The sequence below is a fragment of the Bactrocera oleae genome, chromosome 4 (assembly GCF_042242935.1).
Source record: "Bactrocera oleae isolate idBacOlea1 chromosome 4, idBacOlea1, whole genome shotgun sequence".
NCBI lineage: Eukaryota > Metazoa > Arthropoda > Insecta > Diptera > Tephritidae > Bactrocera > Bactrocera oleae.
Genome location: NC_091538.1, coordinates 64738785 through 64758996, shown reverse-complemented (window position 1 = coordinate 64758996; position 20212 = coordinate 64738785). Strand labels below are relative to the sequence as shown.

General features: G+C 34.0%; 4 protein-coding genes across 5 annotated transcripts in view; 2 read left to right on the top strand and 2 right to left on the bottom strand.

Annotated features, from left to right (window-relative positions):
• Window positions 1–20212, bottom strand: part of Wnt5 (Wnt oncogene analog 5) — a 200203-nt gene that overhangs the window by 97221 nt on the left and 82770 nt on the right. The gene's annotated exons all lie outside the window — the stretch shown is intronic.
• On the top strand, window positions 750–1474 carry LOC106627305 (probable salivary secreted peptide). The gene is made up of 2 exons (XM_014247376.3): window positions 750–1042; window positions 1144–1474. The coding sequence occupies exons 1-2, from the start codon at window positions 854–856 to the stop codon at window positions 1315–1317; spliced, it is 363 nt and encodes a 120-aa protein (XP_014102851.1). The 5' UTR covers window positions 750–853; the 3' UTR covers window positions 1318–1474.
• On the bottom strand, window positions 4239–7343 carry LOC106627303 (probable salivary secreted peptide). Its single transcript, XM_014247375.3, has 2 exons — window positions 6745–7343; window positions 4239–4719 (listed from the first exon to the last, which is right to left on the bottom strand). The coding sequence occupies exons 1-2, from the start codon at window positions 6937–6939 to the stop codon at window positions 4543–4545; spliced, it is 372 nt and encodes a 123-aa protein (XP_014102850.1). The 5' UTR covers window positions 6940–7343; the 3' UTR covers window positions 4239–4542.
• LOC106627306 (probable salivary secreted peptide) lies at window positions 9825–10593 on the top strand. Its single transcript, XM_014247377.3, has 2 exons — window positions 9825–10098; window positions 10187–10593. The coding sequence occupies exons 1-2, from the start codon at window positions 9919–9921 to the stop codon at window positions 10364–10366; spliced, it is 360 nt and encodes a 119-aa protein (XP_014102852.1). The 5' UTR covers window positions 9825–9918; the 3' UTR covers window positions 10367–10593.

Here is a 20212-nt window from a genome sequence, read left to right as displayed (position 1 = left end):
TATTTCAACGGCTTATTAAAGTATTAAAAACTTTATCTAAGTAAATAAACTTGAACCATAACAAGCAGTTCAAGAACACACCTATCTTTATTACCATCATAACTACTTAAGTACAATTTCCGTTCTTTAAAGTACTTTAAAGGGAAAAACGTAATGAGTCACGAATCACGTTTACTCAAATTCTTGACAATACATAATTTTAGGCGCAAATGCCAGCATTAAGAGCAAAAAATTTCGAACAGGGTGCTACTTCAGATAATTATAAAAAATTATAAAAAATCACTTCAGGAATTCACGCAAGAATCCACTGCCACAGGTAATAGATATATACATATACATGTATGTATGTAAGCATTTATGTACACAAGAGCACAGGTTGATAAGATAACTTGCGACGCTGCAAGTTTTACAATGACAAATGATTCACTAAAGCAAATTGATTACTTTCCAACCAGACATAATATATATATATTGTAGTTTTATAGCAAAAACTACAAAATTTAATTTGATAAACCAACAACAAATTAAAAGAACAAACAAATTGGCAAATGATTATCGTAAAATTTCAATGGAATCGATAGAGCATGGTAAACAAAATTATTATCACACACTAGATCAGAACTTAAGAGCGCTTCAAGTGGCTAAACCAATAAGTGTGCTCACACACACAATTACATGTATATGTGGTTGGGAGGGTGTGAAAAACAATCAGTGTGTAAATATGTATATAAAAGCGACAGTTATTGGTGGGTAACTTAACAGTAACTTACCAGCAGTCGAACTATACGCAAGTATCACAGAAATAATTAAAAATTAATAAATATTAAACAACAATAAATAAGTAATAATAACAATGAAAGCACGCACAACAATAGCGCTCATCGCCTTCGGCGTCTTGGCCGCGTTGGTCGCCACCAGCATTGCCACCAACACCACTTGGGGTCAGCGTGGACGCTACGATCGTCTGCTCTACCGCACACAGGTGGTCAAGAAGTCCGCCTTGTGGCGCGTAATATCGGTGGATGTGGAATTTCCCCGCAAGGTAAATAACATATAGTGAAACATTTTCATTCTCTCTAACTACAAGAGAAATAATTTTATTGAATTGCTATAAATATGTTGCATGCTTTTTTTTTGTTACAGAACGCTTACAATCCCTACTACATCACCCAGGTGGTGGCTGTGGATCACAAGCGCAAGGATGGCGGCTATGTGCAACTGCGCAAAGGTGGTCCCGGCTTTCGCAACGTAACCCTGCATGTTAAATCGGACCGCAACCATGGCCTGAACTACACAGTTGAAGTGTTCGGCAATTAAGCGAATATTGTGTTAAATGAAAGACGGAAGAAATTTGTTAAATGGAAAGCGAGCTTGTTTATAAAAATAAAATGAGTGCCAACTGTTTAAACAACAACTAAAGAGCTGAAAGTATAAAACAATTCTGTGATTAATTAAAAGTTTACAAACACACACACACTTGAGTTTTTATGTATATGTATATCAGTTGATTTGTTGTTGTACATATATGAAAATCACATTTAACTAAACGGTGTTTAATTTCGACAATAAACAAAAGACTTTTTAGTTATACATCTGGCCGAACAAAAGTGTTTTTATACCCTGAAGTTTGGCATGAAGTTTGTAATACTCAAGAGAAAATGTCGGAGACCCTATAAAATAAATAAATATATATATTTATATATACACAAATATATATATATGTAATATATAAATGATCAACATGGCGAGCTTAGTCGATTTAGCTAGGTCGGTCTGTTCGTCTGTCTGTCTGTCTGTATACATGCCTAGTAGTCCCTCAATTTTCAAGATATCGATCTGAAATTGTGCGCACTTCCTTTTCTACTTAAAAAGGTCTTCGAATTATTATCTGCCATAGATACCGAACGATCAAAATTAAGTCCTCGTATGTAAAACTGTTTTAATTGACTAGATATCATCACGAAATTTGGCATGGATTAGTGTTTAAGGGAACGTTATAATCTCCGATGTAATTGTTTGGTCGGATAACTCTAGCATATAACTGCCTTACAAACAGACCTATCAAAATCAAGTCCTTGGATGGAATCTTTTGTATCTATGAGTGGTATTATAAATATTATTTTTTAATTAATTACAGAAATTATAACTATTTTTATAGTGATTATAACTCTCTATAGGCTTAGCTGACACTATAGATTATCAAGTGCTGGTCAAAAGTCATTAAAATAGGCTTCTCCAGAAACTCTTTTAGCAGTTGACCGAAATGTATCTCAACTCTAATTCTTAATACGAAAACCTTCAAAGTCAAAAGTGGAAAAGTTCTTTCTAAACAGAGTATACTAACTATTTCATAAAGAATATTTTGCCTTAAGATTACTCCATAAGAGCATTTTTTGAACAGTTTTTGCTGCTTCGAATAATAAAATTTAAACTTATAAGCTCTTGTTTTTTAAAGCCTTTTAGCCTCAAATAAATGAAATTAATTATTGTAGTATATAAGTAAGATGATGACGTCATAAATACAATAGTGATGGTTATCCAATCTGCGGCGCCCGACCTATTTTAGGTGTGAATTAGAGCAGCGCCGAAATGCACTATGATCTTTGTAACTCGATCTCTTTATTTTCGATGTGCGATAGGATATTCTCCTCTGAAGTACTTTATTGAACTAGGTTCGGCAGACGTTGTTGCCAAATCTTAGCACAGTTCAGCTAGTTTCAGAGTAGAATTCATATTTGAACCCTAAAACATGGAGAAAGATCAGATCAGCTCGAGCTCGGACGAATTCGATTTTGCCGCTTTGGATGACGAACTTACATTGATTTACGGCACCATAAGTACACAGACCGCTATTATACCAGTTACTTCTTAGCTCAATAACTAGCTAAATTGAAATGTAGTCTTACCGTAACAATCCTAACAAACAGAAAAGAATTGCCCTCGGAAATAAATTTGCCAAAATTTTCGACAAAATTCACAGTCGCGTATCGACGGGGCTTAGTTTAGTTTTAGGATGAAAATACAAGAGGGTTGTCACTTGTTTGACTACAAAGGGTGACACAGGAATGACGACGGTCAAAAGAATTACACGAGGTGGTGTGGATATAATGGTCAAGAAACCCAACATTGTATTAAACTGTACAAAATATATGGGTGGTGTTGATCGGGCGGACCAGTATGTATCGATTTATTGTTTTCTGCGAAAATTCCGCAAATAGTGGCATCAGCTTTTCTTTTGGGGCATGGAAATTTTCCTGGTCAACTCATATCTCTTATATAAACAAGAAAAGACCAAAGGGGAAAAGCCAGTGAGCAATCTGCGATTCCTAAAGACACTCGTCGAACAATTGAGAGGCTCATATCGGCAGCAACGGGAACAAGCATCTAGATCGCATTCCGACGAAATTCGACTGAACGGGAAGCTTCACGTAATACGTAAAGGAACAAACAGGGGGAGGAAGGTGGGAAATTTCATATTTCCATGATACGTGTCCAGACAAGCCTAGGATGCATCTTGTTTTTCTAGATATCACACCAATACTAATTAAAGAGTGTAATAATTATCCAAGTTTGTTGTATTTGGCATCTAAATGAATAAACTAATGAAATTGTATTACTTGTATATGCTTGTTTATTTATAAATATGTTTTTTTTTATGTACCTGTAAGGAGACGAAGAAAACATTCCATATCGTCATTTTAAGATATACACTATATATTGTATATATATAATGAAAGCTCTACAGCATTGTTTTATTGTATAAATACTAAATTGGATTGCTCGCGTTGAACTTTATTTCGCACTCATTCGTGAATTATCCAAATGAAACTTTCACAACATAATGAAAGCTCTGCACAATTTTTTTTTATAACATATTCGATTGCTCGCGTTGAACTTTCTTCTTCGATTTCGCATGTATTCGTCAAGTGTCCAAATCAAGCTTTCACTATATAATAAAAGCTATACAACATTATGCTTTTATAAATATATTCAATTGCTGGTGTTGAACTCTCTTTTTAGGTTTTGTCAACTTTTTTTTTTTTAATTTCCACGTCCACAGCATAGACACGCCTACGTAAAAGCATTGAAAAATTGTCAGCTCGGCAACATTTTTGAAATAATATAAGAAATACTTGTTGTCACTACAATAACAGCGAATTAATATCCCAGCACATGCATAACCATATGGAAATCCATACAACAAATAAATAGCTTCAAAGACATAGCTTTATTAAACATATTCTTATTTAATATTTATTTATTTTATTTTCGTTTTATACACACATACTAGCATACGTGTTTAATTTCTTATCTAAAAAGTTTAATATTAAAAGACATAACTCATTAATTTCTTGTGCGCTTTGGATTTGTTTTTTCTTTTCGTCTGAGTTGTTTGTGTAATTTGCTTAGTTTTACTAGTAATAAGTAATCTATCGTTAGTTACAAACAAAGATGTTAAAAAAAACAACAATTATTACTAAATAAAGGAAGTATGTTGGTGAATTATGTTTGTATGTATTCGTGTGTATTGCTATGTATTGCTTATTGGCCGTAGATTTCCACTCGAAACATTAGTCCATAATTGTATTGTGATTGCAACTTGATGGTAACATTATTGAAACCGGGTCCACCCGAGTATATGGTGGCGTGGCCACCGGTGCCATTTGTCACCTGATCGAAGGCGCGTATGCCGGTGATGATGCGTCCATTGCCAACGCCCTGAATAATCGAAGATTTAATGGAATTGAAGCAAATTGTTATTCAAATAAATATAAGTGATTTCAAAAAAATGCTTTTGAGTAGAGCGCGAATTGTGGAAAGTCGAAGTTAAGTTGCATGTTCATTGCTGGACGGAAACTGTTATGAAAACTTTGGAAGTACGGCATATACTGAAACTTTTTTGGAGTATTTCTATATTTTCTAGCTTTTCTCAAAACAATTGTTAACGCTGTTGACTTAAGGCTGGTATTTGTATATATCTGACAATGTTTTGAAATTAATATTTAATATTAAATTATTAATAACCAGAGTGAATTGGTTATTATTTGTGTATATTTAAGGGCTGTCGTTTCAAAAGCTTTTCCCAAAAATAACAAAAATTTAATCGTCATGCAATCGGTGTGCTCTCTAAAACCTGAGCATAACTTAGCAGGCTCATTGGAAATATATTAGCAATGTATACTTTCTTATACTTATATATCCCAGTTGCCAGACACCTGAGATAATATGCTGTTAGTCACAAGTGTTAGATGCAGTGTGAAACGTTATTTTTTTAAAGCTAATCTTATATAAAATTTTTTAAAATCAACAAAAAGTAAATAATCTATATTTAAAACTAGTCACTATACGCTCTGGTTGTTTCAAGGTCAATATCCGCAAGGTCTATGGCTACGCCCCCATACACCTGAGTTGTCTTTCTATGCTCTTTCAAGTTTCTCGCATTGAACAGGGAGAGCTGGCTAATACGACGATCATAGAATAAAATATTGTATTTCGCAAAATAAGAAACACTAACAATATTATCTTTTCTGATATCGTCTGGTAGGCTTCATAACAAAAACGAAATAATTCCAAGCTGATATTTTATTGCTTTCAATGCGTTCGAAACTTTAATTCAAATTTGCTTTTAATTTCACGATAGGTCCTCGCATACAATTCTTATCGTTTGCTATAGCAACTATTTATACTTTTGGCAAAAAAACAGAAAATATGAAAAAATTCGCAAAACGTGCTGACCTTGCGGTCAAGGCGGATTTAGTGGCAGCAGCATAGTTTCGTATATATGTTTTATAATATTAGAGCAGCCACCAAATTTTTGTCACATTTTTTATTAAATTTATTCTTAAATTTCGAGTAAAATTTGTTTTTTGATCAACATTTTGAAGCCTGACTTTCGCTTTGCTTGATTAAGTTTTGCATTTCCAATATGTTGTATTAAATTTGAAACAAAATATATATTCTTCATATGTATATATTAATATAAGTTTATGAATCGCATGTGTAAAACCTCTCCAAGCTTTAGAATCGCCACCACTGCGTAGCTTATCAGGGCAACCGACTTTTGCGAAATATTTCCGGTGCGCAATTTCACAAAAAAATATACGAAGAAGAAGAAGAATACTTAAACAGTATATAAGTCTCCATATAATTATGTTGAAGAAAATGAAAGCGTTAAAATTGGAGAGTAAATCAAAGAATGTTGAAAAATTTATATTCACATTTTGTGAAAAAAATTGGACCTTTGAGCAACGACTCTATACACATATGTAATATAAGCGTCTAAAACTGACCGCGGTTTCCGTGCGAAATTTCGCTTAGCGCACTTGCTATAATTGTTTTTTTTTTTTTTTTGGTTTGTTTTGTAGCTCTACCAAAACCACGCAGAAAAATGATAGGAGGAGATCAACTTTGGCCAACGGGGCGAGATAATTATTGTATCACCGGTTTAAGATTACGTCGTGCGAAAAACACTGCACATTTAGTAATGCCTATTTCGCAAGTAGGTGCAAATCGATTTTTATTAGAGATTAGATAAGCACCACTGATAAAGATAAGGCGAAAAATCCCCTTCTGCAAGTACCGTCTATTGTGAAAATTCCAAAAATTAACTAAATGACGCATGCGATTGATATTCTCAACCTAATATCAGCATAGATTTGCACAGTTTCCCCACCACAACAACCACAATTAACTTCACTTTGCTCTCATAACCTTAAAGGCATGCGATAGTCGTAGCTTCCTTACATTTTTGGGAAATTTAATTTCACGATTCACATATTTGCCAGGCGATGACGCATTGAAAACATCCTCCACGTGCAACAACTGCGCAGAATTCGAGATGTTGCCCCATGTACTCGAGATGGCATACGTGGTCGTTATAACATAGGCCGCAATCGTTAAAGCAGTCGATAGTTTTAGTAGATTACTCTGTTGCTTCATCGTTAAGAGTGCGTCTTGGCTTTTCGAAATCAAAATTCAAACTTTAAATTCGATCCAATTGTTGTGTGATTACAGTTTCTATTTTCGTTTATTTGTTGGTTTTTGTTTTTGTGTAACAAATTATCTTCTTCTTGTCACAAGCTATTTTTAAAACAATCGCTGTAGATAGGGTTTATTGGTCTCGTGTTATTGCTCCACGCTTATCAATGGCTTAATACGCACCGAAACGTTTTATATTTACAACAACAATATGTTTGGTCTATTATTATAGTTGTTGTTTTCTATATGAATTTCAGCTAAATTTTCGCATTTGAATTTTGTATTGAATTTGTTGAAGCGCGGTTTGCTAATTCTGTTCTGTCGAAGAAGACAACGTGTTTCGTACTGAATTCGATTGTGAATTCTACACGACTTTGATGTGTTCCAAGCGAATTCCATTCGTTTTCTCGAAACGCCAGTTCCAGTTTCAGCATTTCCGTTAAGCCGGACATTTCATTTTCTAGTGCTTAATAAGCACTGCGAGAAATTTTTCTGATTTTTTTTTTAAAAACTTAAATCTTCTGGAATTCAAAGGAGATTTACAAAAATGATTTCAACAGAGCGAATATTATTGACTGGATAGTTCCAAAAATGCAAGATTCGAAATTGTAAAAAAAAGACTGTCCTGTTACTTCTGTTGTCACTTAGTCATTTTATGAAAACTGTAAACTACAAGTATTTACTTACTCCGAAAAACAGTATTTACTTTATATAAATTTTTCTATCAGCATCCATTGTAGTATATACTCGACAAATTTTAAAAAAGTTCACATTTTTCCTTTAAAGAACGTATGTACATCGAGAAGTAGAAAAGTCTTATCAGCAATACACGAGATTTGTGAATGAAACAAGAGATTAAACGCGAACTAAGCGAGAACAATAAACCGAAATAGGTAGAAACAGAGAAATTTAGATGCTGGAATCATCATTACAAAAACAAAAAATTAAATTAAAATGAAATGAAACAAAAAATTTGTATGAGATAACAGCAGTATATGGTATACTATTTACATATAGTCCAGCTGAGTTTTCTGAGTATGATTCTTAATTACCTCATTATATTATGAGATAAAACGATCATCTAAGAAACAATATCTATAAATAAATTCTGAAATATTTGCTTATTAATAATATCTTATATATTTAAAGCACTTTATAGAAATTACTGGTGTACACAAATTGATTTGAATTTCAAACACACTATGAATAATAAAAAAAAAAATATTCCAAAATAGCGAAAGTATTGATAATTATTTAAAAGATTCAACAAAAAGTTCCAAATTATACTTTAAAGGTTAAGGGGCTATAGAAAAATTGTAATAATATTTTTATAAAATTTTATATTTTCTGAAATCTGACGTATAATATAATATGGTATTTCTGTCAAAATCAGGTGCCTCAACAGGTGGCTTTCACATCGCTTGTGCATCTTATCATTTGTACTACACTATAACCATTTCCTTTCAATAATATATAATATGTATGGCAATACAAGTATTTGCGCTTAGTTATTGCTTAGCCAAGTGTTTGGCAGTGCGCACTGTATTCTTACATACATGCTTTCTTTTAGAGTTTTCGCAAGAAAAAAATACTCTCCAAACTTTGTTAAGGATTTCTTAAGTGCAATCATGTTAGAAAATCATTTTAATGCTAGCTAGAGCTTTTTAAAAGCTTTTCTGATGAGCTTTTGCAGAACATAAATTAGCATAAATCTTTCAAACCGGCTTTCTGAGAGCGCTCATATTAGAAAACATTTTAGATGTTGTCTAGAAGTAGCATCTTTTAAGACACATTTTACGAACTATTCTCATGGGCTTTTGCCCAACAAAAATTGGCACAGATCTTTGTTTCATATTAAAAACACTTTTTAGTGTTAGTCAGCAATTGAGGTGGATGGATGGATGGTGGGTGAGGATAGACTACTAAAAACTTTAAGCTCATTTCAACGGCTAACGGAGCTTTATGAAGATTGCATTTTTTCGGAAATTCACTTCTAATTAACAATTGTATATTGAAAACATCCATGCTCGCAAAATGTCCAAAACTTTCTACTGTAGATAACGAACTTATACTTCATTGTGTGTTTGCTTCATTCACATTCTGCACAACTACGGCCTTCGCCATCATAAACATATTGGTAGCTATAAATAGGCTTTAGTCATATGTTTGCTAATTTATAGTATCGAACTTACTTAATAACTAATTTAAATTGATTTGATACTTTGCTTATCAGGCAACCAACTGAGATTACATATTACGTGAGTTTGTATATACGTGATATAGGAGGTAGATAATAGCGAGCGGAGAAAATACAAATGTAGACAGCTGTGTGCCAATAATTAGATAAGTGTCCGAACTATGCGAGGCTCAATCAATTTCCAATAATAATAATTATTGCAACTTAGAAGCACAGTCGTAACAGCTGTAAACTCTTCAAGAACCTATCTATAAGTATATGGTTATATATACATATATGTATGTATGTACGTGTGTGATCATTAAACTTTTTCCTTCACACTCGCTTATCAAGAGCCAAACCAGCCAGCATTTCGCTACTTAGAAGTAGCTAATAAAATGGAATAGCACTAGACCACATATATATATGTTTTTTTTCTTAGAACTGATAAGCGCTGTATGTGTGTGCATATGTGGAAGTCAAAATTTTAAATCAAAATATCTCACTTTCACATATTCACACCTGAAAGCGAACACAAACTAAAGCCGGTTAAATAGCAATAACAAAATAAAAGCTGTTATCTTAATGATGAACGATAAGGGGTGTACGTGTGTGTGTTTCCAGCAAATATCACCAATCAATTGACTTATAAAAGGCCAACTAGTTACTGTTGCACAATCACAGTAATAACTTAACGCTTGTTGCGCCTGCAATAGAAACAAATAATAAACTCTGTTTAATAAAGAAATTAACCAAAAATCCACATGAAGCCGTCAGTCACTAGCGTTCTCTTCTTGCTTGTCGCCTTAGCTGGTGTAGCGATTGCAGCCAATAGCTCGTGGGGTAAACCTAATAGCACGAATATATTATTGTTACGTGAGATTGTTGTGCGTTCACCACTTAAAAATGGCTACCAAAGTGTCACCGTGGATTACCCAAAATCGGTGAGTGCGAAACGTACTAAAATACTGTCGTAAAAACTTCTAATAACTGAATGTTTTTTCTTCCAAACTTTCCTTAACACCGCTACAGGGCCAAACCAACACCCGCACAATTTCAGCTATTTCCGTTATTGACCGTTTCACCAACAGCTCCGGCGCTTATGCCAGCCTGTGGTCCGGCGGTGTCGGCTATCGTTTTGTTTCCCTCAATTTGAAGAGTCAATATAATCGTGGTATTAACTCAACTGTGGAAATTTATGGCAAACGCTAAATGTTAAACGTGCTTCTTTGCGCTAGAAAATGAAGCTTACGTACATACATACAAACAAACATACATATTCAACATAACAGCATAACAGTTTGGCCAAAGCGAACTAGTTTTGTAATATGGTCTGTTACATGCAACATCTGTTTGTATGCATATGTTTTGTGTGTGTGTGTGGCAAGGTTTTATGTGTATTTTTATATGGCAATAAACAACAACTCTGATTAGCGTAACTTGCAACTGTTTTGAATTAACTTGGTTTCTCCTCTATGGCATCAGCACTAATTGGATATAATAGCTTTTTAATTCGAATGTGTGATTTGTGTTTGTAAATGATTTCGACGGTATGCATAAATGTGCAACATCCAGTTGTGAAAGTATTTTAATTAACTATGTTGAAGTTATTGTTGTGTACTTTCGGTTTGTTGAGTTGCAGCTATGAACTGTTCAATAAATGAGATATAGTTTTGGTATAGATGAAGTTCATCACGCTAATCATTTATATATATACTTCATGGGGCTCTGACATTTCCAGCCCACCTACCAAACAATAACCAAAAAATGGTTAGGCCCTATCTGACCGAGCTCATTTTGCAGATTAGTTCTTAATTAGGTATTTAGACTACAAGTATATCGGCATTTGCTCTCGTCATAATAGCAAGTAGAGCGAGTAAACAATGCAGATAATCTACGTAGGTTTTATATTTCGTGATTTGGCAACCATAGTTTTGCCATCTGACAACTCATGGCATTTTATGCCAATATATACTCAGAACGTTTCGCACGCGTTTACAAGCGCTATTATTGTTGTTTACAGTAACTTAAAATATTCATCTCGGCAAAAAAATGTAAATATATTGCGAACGTTTACACGTGATTATAATTATTTTTTACAACTTTCGACGTGGATTAACTCAGCAACAGTGCACCGTTGAACTTAACTTACATTTTTGACGATGAAGCTCCATCAAAGACCAGTGTTTATCGATGTTAAATTCAATCGAGATCGTAGATCACTCCAATATGAATTTCGTGAAGGTCGTCTAAAATCAGTTGTTGTCATATTGTTGCATAGTTTTAAGGGTCTGTGATGGAGTTATTATTTGAGAAGCTAGGTCATAAAGTAAAAAACTATCTTCATTACTACCTTTATTATTTAATAAAACTCACTTATTTACAACCAATATCTACAAATCACGGTGGTCTTGAAAGCAATTTCAATAAACGCTAACCCCATTTAAGTTCATTAATATATAGTTTTTAAGTTCAGTTTTGTGATACCTCAACATACATACAAATAAATATCTACACATTTCATTGAACCATAAAAACGCGTCAGTTAATAGAAAAGTTATCGTTTTATGGACTCAACATTTAATGAAAAATACTGGTCATTGATGATCGCCTGATTGCGTTTTTACGACCGAAATAATAAAATGTTGGGATTGAGGATCATACAGGCAAAATGAGTGCTATGCTGACAGCCATAACGGAGCATCAGAATGAAAAATCGAAAGGCCAAAAGGTAAAATAGCAATGAAAAACTACAAGAAAAACCTTTCACAGAGAGAATGGGTGCGGAGCATTTTCGTTTGCTTTTATTAGCTTTTTAACAGCAAACTATGCACATATATATGTAAATATGTACATAAAGCAATAAAGTGGAAAGTTTTCAGCTAAAGACTCGTTTTATGACCTTTTTGTTTTTGTAATCACAAGTTCGCTTAAGTTTTATAGCTGCAATTAAAATGCAGTCAAAACAGATGCAAGACAAACGATGGCGCCTGGCGACAAGTTGGGGTGTTCACATATATAGGTATACGTATGTATGTATGTGTGCATATAGATGATTAATAGCGCATAATGATGAAAAATTGAGAGGCGAATAACAAGACATAAACAACTGTCTAACATGCTAAGTGAATTAATTTTAAAACTTTTAAATGTTTTTATTGTTACTTGTGTCAAGGCATGTTTACAAACACAATAACACATAATAAATATTCAAATACATAAAAAAAAAACATATGTACATGCGTGACAAGAAAAGTGCGCCTATCAAAATGACCTAAAGCCCTTGAAAAATAAATCTTCAGCAACTGACAAAAATTAATTGTCACCAACACAGGCGCACGTACACACAAAACGATATTTAAGCGCCTATAAATATGCATGTACATACATATGTTAACGCACAACCACAAATGTGATAACAAATGCATGAGTGCTAGGAAAAAATTGTCGACATAAATGCTACAAGCAAATGCAGCCACAATAACAACAGCAACAATAATAGGAAAACGTGTTTTTATCCACCGCGATAAAAGTGCAACATCGCTGAGTTTACACGAATCTTTATGTTTTCATATCTGCTTACACGCCTATGCACTCGACATAACAGTAAATGTGTATGCGTGCAGACCAACACCTCAAACCCCAGCAATTCACGCCTTTACACAACTGCAGTGGAACTTGCAACCACGACCGCCACGTGCACCGAGTGTAACATTTGTTGTACTCGCTTTTATTTTTTATTTCTTTGTGGTTGCAACGTATCATATAAACGGCCCACTGTTGTGGCAGCAATTGCGTAGCGCACTCGCAACGTAAAAAATACATAAATTTGTTGCGTGCCGCTGTTGCAAGTAATAAGTGCCTGTAGTGTTAAAGAACTGGTAAACTGATAGACGGAATTGGCAAGCAACCATACAGAATCCTGTACACGCTACAAGCTGTTAGCATGGTAAAGTGGCGAATTGCTCAAAAGCAAGTGTAGAGAACACAAACAACAAAATGTCAATTGCCAGTCAAAATTTCCGAGTCAGATGAAACGCTCCATATAGGTATCTATGTAATATTTATTTTTTTTTTATATATACAGGGTGGGCCTTCTTTGGTGTTGATATGTTAACGTTGAACAATATTGAAAGTGACTAATCGGAGTTTTCTAGTTCCAGCCTTCTAGTAGCCGCTTTAGCATTAGCAATCTGTAGACGCAGAAATAAGGCCCTGGGATTCACATATCCTAGAAAAAAGTACATCGTCCAGTTGACGCCTAGCATGATCCTTGAATTTATAGGATGCTGGACCTATGTGAGTCTTTTTGAATGATTAGAGAACACAATAGACAATATGATGCAGTGCATAACTTATTAACTAAGTATTTTCATTCTATGGCTCACACTGCTTGCTTGACCCAAATGATATTTTAATTTTTTAACTAATCTTTCAAATATATGCATATCAAAGCAACCATAATATTGTAATAGTATTATTACTAATACCTAAAATCTACCGCTGTAAGTCTTGCAGCCATTTATATGGTCTAACTTCTCGAGATCATTACTAATGATTCTACACATCGTGGTATTTTAGTTCAACTACTTTCCCACATACTCTCTTTTACGAGTATGAAATTATCTACAACTGTTTAGCGTCCACACTCTATTTGTAAAATATACCATATAATATTATATAATATCGTATATATATCGTATAAAGGTTAAACAAAAATGGTTCAAGGTTAACGCTGCATTGGAATGTTCACTCTAACTTTTTAATTGTAGAATAATGCTAAAGCATAACTCATGCCTAGTTATGTTGAAGTGGTGGCTTTAATTGAAGCGACCATTCAGTCTACAAACCACATATGAATAAACTTCGAGTGTCTGGTTCTGTTGCACTCTTTTCATTTTGCAACATATGTATGTATATATAGATATGTATATGTATATAATTCTTAATTAAATTTTTTTTTTTATGAAACATGCGTCCAAAGTACGCAAGCTATGCTCGCAGAGGCGCATTCCTAATACTGATGTTACGGGAGCTATATTTTGCTTATGAATATACATACTTACATATGTATATCTAATGCATGCCACACTCTCAACACAAAGTTCAATAGTTGCGTACTTGCGTGTGTTATAAGTTTTAGAGTAGTGACTGGTTCGTTAATAAGATCATAACTAAAGTCATTCAGCTTTTACTTCGATTCTTAAGGGTTACAGTTGAGGAATACTCCCTCAGCTTTTGATGTATCAATCTGAAATTTCGCACACACCATTTTCTCCACAAGAAACTGCTTATTTGTTGTAACAGCCGCTTATCTCAACTTTCGACCTCGTTCGCTGAGAGGTAAACATTACATTACATTATGGAGAGCTAATCATAGAATTTTAAATAAAAGGTGTTTCAGAATAATGTCTTAAATTATGTATCTCTCACTGAAAACATCGTAAACAAAAACATATACTGCACGACTAACACTCAGTAAAACTCGACAATAAAGGGAATTTATGCTGCCTCCGTCATTTTCAGACTGGGTTTACAGTAAAAAATAAGTATTTCATATAACTGTTTGTCTGGCTTGTTGTGCTACTATGTAATCGCTATTTTATGATATTGTATGATTTTCTATTATTTCTCTTATTTATTTTCGCCTTTATGTCTGTGCAAAGCGCACACAAATCAATCAAAGGCAATTATGCAGTAAATTTTAATGAAGCGCGCAGACAGACGCCTCTTGGCAATGCCAGTACTTGGAAGTACTTATAACTTACAACAAGACACATACACACATATGTACATGTGATGCATTTGTTGCTACAGATGTACATATGTTCACACAAAGAAATGCTTAGCCCGCTTGGCTGCAAACGCGCAGTTATGAGCGATTTTCAAATTGCCTTCACATGCATAGAAGCTTAGATTCTTCGGAAAATGCACAATTTGTAGTACAACTAATATATTGCATAAACATACATACGTCTGCTAATAAACTTTTTTTTTGTGTGTGTGTGTGTATTATATTTCTGCAGCATTGTAAATACTTGTAGTTAACGTTAAGTGTTCTCAATTGTGTTAGAGAAAGTGCAAACTTGAGTTTGAACTCCTTAACACGAAAATTTATTACCCGCTTGTAATTAAGGCATCATAATGGCTTAAAATTAAATGAAAAATAAGTGAATAACTAGCAGAAGACAAATTGTGGTATTTTGTTAAACTAAAGAGATGCTGAATAAGAATATTAGTCTACATATTTATAAGTGATTTATAGAGTTTTTTTTTTGTGTCGATTTAACGTTTATTATTTGCTGTATGAAAAACTTTGGTAAGTTTTGAAGCCATTATTATTAAATTTTAATATTATATAATCATTTTTTAAACCACAATCGAAATTACACAAGATCATATAGTTAGCTTTTGATTAAAGCGATCTTGCAATTTTTGCATAAGAAATTTGAAGTTTAACTGATCATTCGCCTCAAAATTGACTGAGTGGTACTTGCGACTCCCCAAAGACCATTCTCTTGAACTGCAGAATAAGAAAAAGTCGGTGAGAGCCAGATTTGGAGAAACACGACTACTCATTGAGCCACGCTCTTTGCTCAGGGATAATGATTCTTCTCATTTTATCGTCACCCCAAAGTATTTAGTGTATTATTGGACATTCACATCGATTTCGGTGCACATAAAGCCACTACGGAACTGAGGAAACTACTTAGTTGTTGACACACGTGTCTTTTAAAGGTTAAGTTCAACTTCAAAACACTAACTTTGGTCCTCTCTAATAGGAATATTAGGAATTTTTCAACTTGTTTTGTAAAAATAATATATCATAACATAAGAGTTATACTCTTTAGTATTACCTTTTCAGTTATTCGAATTTTGAGCAAGAAAAACTTTAGTGAAAAATCGATAAACAAAGTCTTTAAGAAACGACAGGAAACACTGAACTGAATCTGTTGGTAGTAATATGGAACTACTTAGTTTTAATATGTACATCATGGCGGTAAAAATATTGTTTAAAATTAAAAAATCGTTTCTTTTTGCCTTGTTTCGAAGAAAGGTTTCTGAAATCGTTTAATTCGACCTTGGTTATATGGGCTAAGCTAAACTAATGTGACCTCGTAACTTGTAGCACACTATTATTTTTGAGGTTGGTAGTGAAAAAAAAAACACTTAGCAACACAATTATGAGAAGTATTTTTATACCCTTAACAAGGGATATTAAGTTTGTCACGCATTTTTTAACAACCAGATGAAAACGTGCAATATATACATACATATATGGGAGCAATGCGACAAACTAAGTCAATTTAGCCATGTCCATTAATCTGTATAAACGGGAATTAGTCCTTTAGTTTTTGAGATATCGATCTGAAATTTTGTACACGTCATTTTCATCTCGAGAAGCTGCTTATTTTTCGGAACCACCGCTATCGAACCTCTATAGCATATAGCATTCATTACAAACTGACCGATCAAAAGCAAATTGTATTATGCAATTTTTTTATTTGTGGAAATATTACAGCTTCGGTGCACCGATGTTAATATTTTTTTGGTGTTTTTTATTTAAAATTCAATTAGTCTTTTTATGTAGTTTAAGCGCATACTGTAGGTAATCTAGTTGCACATAGCATGTTCGACGACAATTCCCCAAAAAGAGCTAACTGAACTAACGGCATGCAATGTCAATAGCTCAAGCGTTAATCACCTTCACAAATCGCAGCGATTTTCTAGCGTGTTGCAAGTCAACATGCCTGTGGCAATAGCTCTTTGCTAAACTCCATTTATTTTTCATTTATTTAATTTTTTCCTTAATCTTAAACTACGATTTGATTTTCATCTCAACTCAAAGTCACGCGCAAAGATCTCAAAGTGATTGATTCGCAAGCTGGCAATGCATTGCAGTATGTAGTATGTATGCATGTATGTGGCATTAGCGACAAACTTCACAAATTCGCAAAATAAATGCTATATAATAGAAATAAAATAAATTTGAATTTTATTATTGAGCTTTGCTAGCGCGCAATGCTATTGTTGCATGAAACTTGTTGCACGTTTACTGGGCGCATGTTGTTACTTAAGCGGTTTTCTTGTTTGAGCTATAGTTGTTGGTATAATAGTCCCAATTTCAACTTGGTTGATTGACTACGTTTCTATTGATTATATATTTATATGAAGACAGATACATACATATGTATTCGTTCGCTTAAATGATTGCAATTTAATTTAGGAGCAAATATAAATATATTTGACATTGCAGTGATTGCCATTAAGTATTGTGGTACGAATTGGTAAATTTTGAAAGCAAATAAAATTGAAAAAAAAGTTTTCAATTAGATATTATTTTTTTTTTTTTTTTTTACTTTTTTCATTGATATCAGATGCATGTTGCATATATTATAAGCAAATATGAACTAGTTGCCGATCAGCACGCTATTTGGACTCTAGAACATCCGCCAATTATTTTTCTACTACAACACCAACCTCATCGCGTCATGGAAACATATAAAAAATTATCGTTTTCCATCAAACTGCATGTGGCAACTGACTGGGAGTTGCCTCTATGGTAACTGGCAGCTTCATACTTGAGTGGATAGCGGTTTTGTTGCTGTTGGGGGCGTTTACACTGAGAAAATTTGTGTACTTAAAAGCAATTACAACAAATATTAGAAATATTTTCTTAACTGATTACGAACGCAATACAGAGAAATATTAAAACTAAAAAAAAATATTATATTATATTTTTTGAAGTTTTTTAAATGTATAAATTTGTTTTTAGCCTAATTTCCATGCACCTGTTTCTTTTTTCTATATATATATATATAGATCTCTGTCCTACCTAATTATAAATTTATTTTTCTCGATCTCTATTGCTATCTTCTTTATTCTCCATTCTTTCAGTATTTCTCTTCTAACTCATAGCAATATTTTTCTGAATGTAACAACAACGCGAACAACGTTCTACTTATAAGCTTTGTGTGCACAAACACACCTTCCTCTCATTATCGGCACACAATACCGCTGTGGCATGCAACACACCGTCCCAATGCCGCCCACACAAATGATCAGACTATAAGTTCATAATAATCGAATGAAAGCAGGGCAAACACTTCAAACGCAAGCCTTTTTTTGCAACACAGCATGCGATTCATGCGCACGGCGAGTACACAACCGCGAACGAGCAAGCGATCAATCGCAAAAACGCGCTGGGCGGGTAAATGGCTGCGTTGGATTCCCGCTGAAGCGTTAATGCCCTGTGCTGATATTTCCATTTACTCACGACAACTAACAAAGAAATACACATGCACAAACCTACGAACCTATATACAGATTATAGGCTGTAACTCAGCAGTTTTTCAAGCTGCCGCAGCGCTCGACGCGGATTGTGGCCAAAAATGTATGGCAATACTGTGGCGTTGAGCCGTAAGTTCAGTGTATATGGCCTGGCGTACTATTTGGAAACAGACTAAAACTGCTAGCCGAAAACCAACAGAACTCAAATGCATTTATGTCTAAGTATATTTTTTTTGTAAAATAATATTTTTGTGGCTTTTGATGCAAATTTTCAAAATTACTGTTGCCCACACTAATCTTTATTTAATTACACTATTAATTCGATTAGCTTATCGCGCTCGATTGATCTCTCTACGCTTTTGTCTGCGCTGCTACACAGTTAATTGACTTCTACGGAATTAAAACGAAGGTGGAAATTTCGGTGCAGTAAAACAAGTTTATGTAATGAATTTAAGGTTTATCTAGCTGCCGCATCAAATTGTTTCATCTACACACAGTTTGTCAAACGGACTGCAGTGACTATGTGCCTACTTTGGGTTGCGTGGCAACTCTGATGAAATCTTAAATATATTAAAATTTTATTGGCGTTTGGAAAATATATGTAGGCGGCTTTAAGTAACTTGAAGCCCTTTTAAATTATGGTAGCTCTAATTGATTTTTGGTATTTAAATACATATATCAAGGCATTGTTGTCTACTCCAATGTACTGTCTTAAACTAATAATATTCTCCTTGGCTTAGAAATTGGTTTTAAACTAGTTACTTTTGAATCATTTTCAAACTGGTTACAAAGTAAAGAGCGCACTTTTCAAGTTTTGGCGAATCGAGCATAACTAAATTTATATGTATCTCTGAAGAACTATAAACTATTGCAAAGGCTAAGCTTTGAACCTTCCGTATATTCTATAATTTCACAAGGTGAAATACTAGTTTCAACTACGGCTTTTAAAATCCTTTTCACCAGAAATAACTCCAACAAAAATACAAATTTGCCCAGATATCCTCGTCCGTGTGCACACACCATCGTATACATAGATAAATTTGTTTGCGATGAGGCATGAGGAAGTGATTGTGTTGTAAAAAAGACACAACAAACAAAGCATGCACTCTTCAGTGTCTTCTACGCCAGCAGTCACCATGAGCATATGTACTGACATACATATTTATTTATACCACAACATCCATCAAACGTATACCACTCCACACTTGCACCACTCTTTAATTGCCTTCACCATCCACAGCTCGCCTTTCGACGTTCACTGCTGTTGTTGCTGTGATGAATTGAAGTATGACCATGTGGCACGATCGGTTGCGTGATGAGCCAACCGCCAACCACTTTATTGAAATTACTATATGCTGATCGCACTTTAAACAAATTTCTCTACAGAGAACAAAGTGTAGTGGTGGTAGTAAAAGTTCAAGTGAATATTTCGTGCATCGTTTTGCCGCACTAAATTTTTATGTTCACACGATCGTTAATTGAGCGATCGCATGCAGAAGGTGTACGAGTAAGCGCCGCACACACGTATTTCGTATTTATTTCAGATCGTAAATGAGCTGTATGTACATACATATGTATGTGCATTAGTGCCAGTGGACGTCTTCCAGATGTTCACTGCAGATAAACTAAATATTTAACAATCTGACGGATTGATTGTTTGATTGATCGTATGCTGTTTGGCATTTACACTGAACTTCGATGGACATTGACTTTTGTATGTATTTTAAGTTTCATATATACTTGACAATATAATAAATCTAGCCGTTT

Coding starts and splice junctions, on each gene's coding strand:
- LOC106627305 (XM_014247376.3), top strand. CDS start 854: ATGAAAGCACGCACAACAATAGCGCTCATCGCCTTCGGCGTCTTGGCC. Junction 1,043..1,143: donor ATGTGGAATTTCCCCGCAAG/GTAAATAACATA, acceptor TTTTTGTTACAG/AACGCTTACAATCCCTACTA.
- LOC106627306 (XM_014247377.3), top strand. CDS start 9,919: ATGAAGCCGTCAGTCACTAGCGTTCTCTTCTTGCTTGTCGCCTTAGCT. Junction 10,099..10,186: donor CCGTGGATTACCCAAAATCG/GTGAGTGCGAAA, acceptor ACACCGCTACAG/GGCCAAACCAACACCCGCAC.
- LOC106627303 (XM_014247375.3), bottom strand. CDS start 6,939: ATGAAGCAACAGAGTAATCTACTAAAACTATCGACTGCTTTAACGATT. Junction 4,720..6,744: donor AAATTAAATTTCCCAAAAAT/GTAAGGAAGCTA, acceptor TCGATTATTCAG/GGCGTTGGCAATGGACGCAT.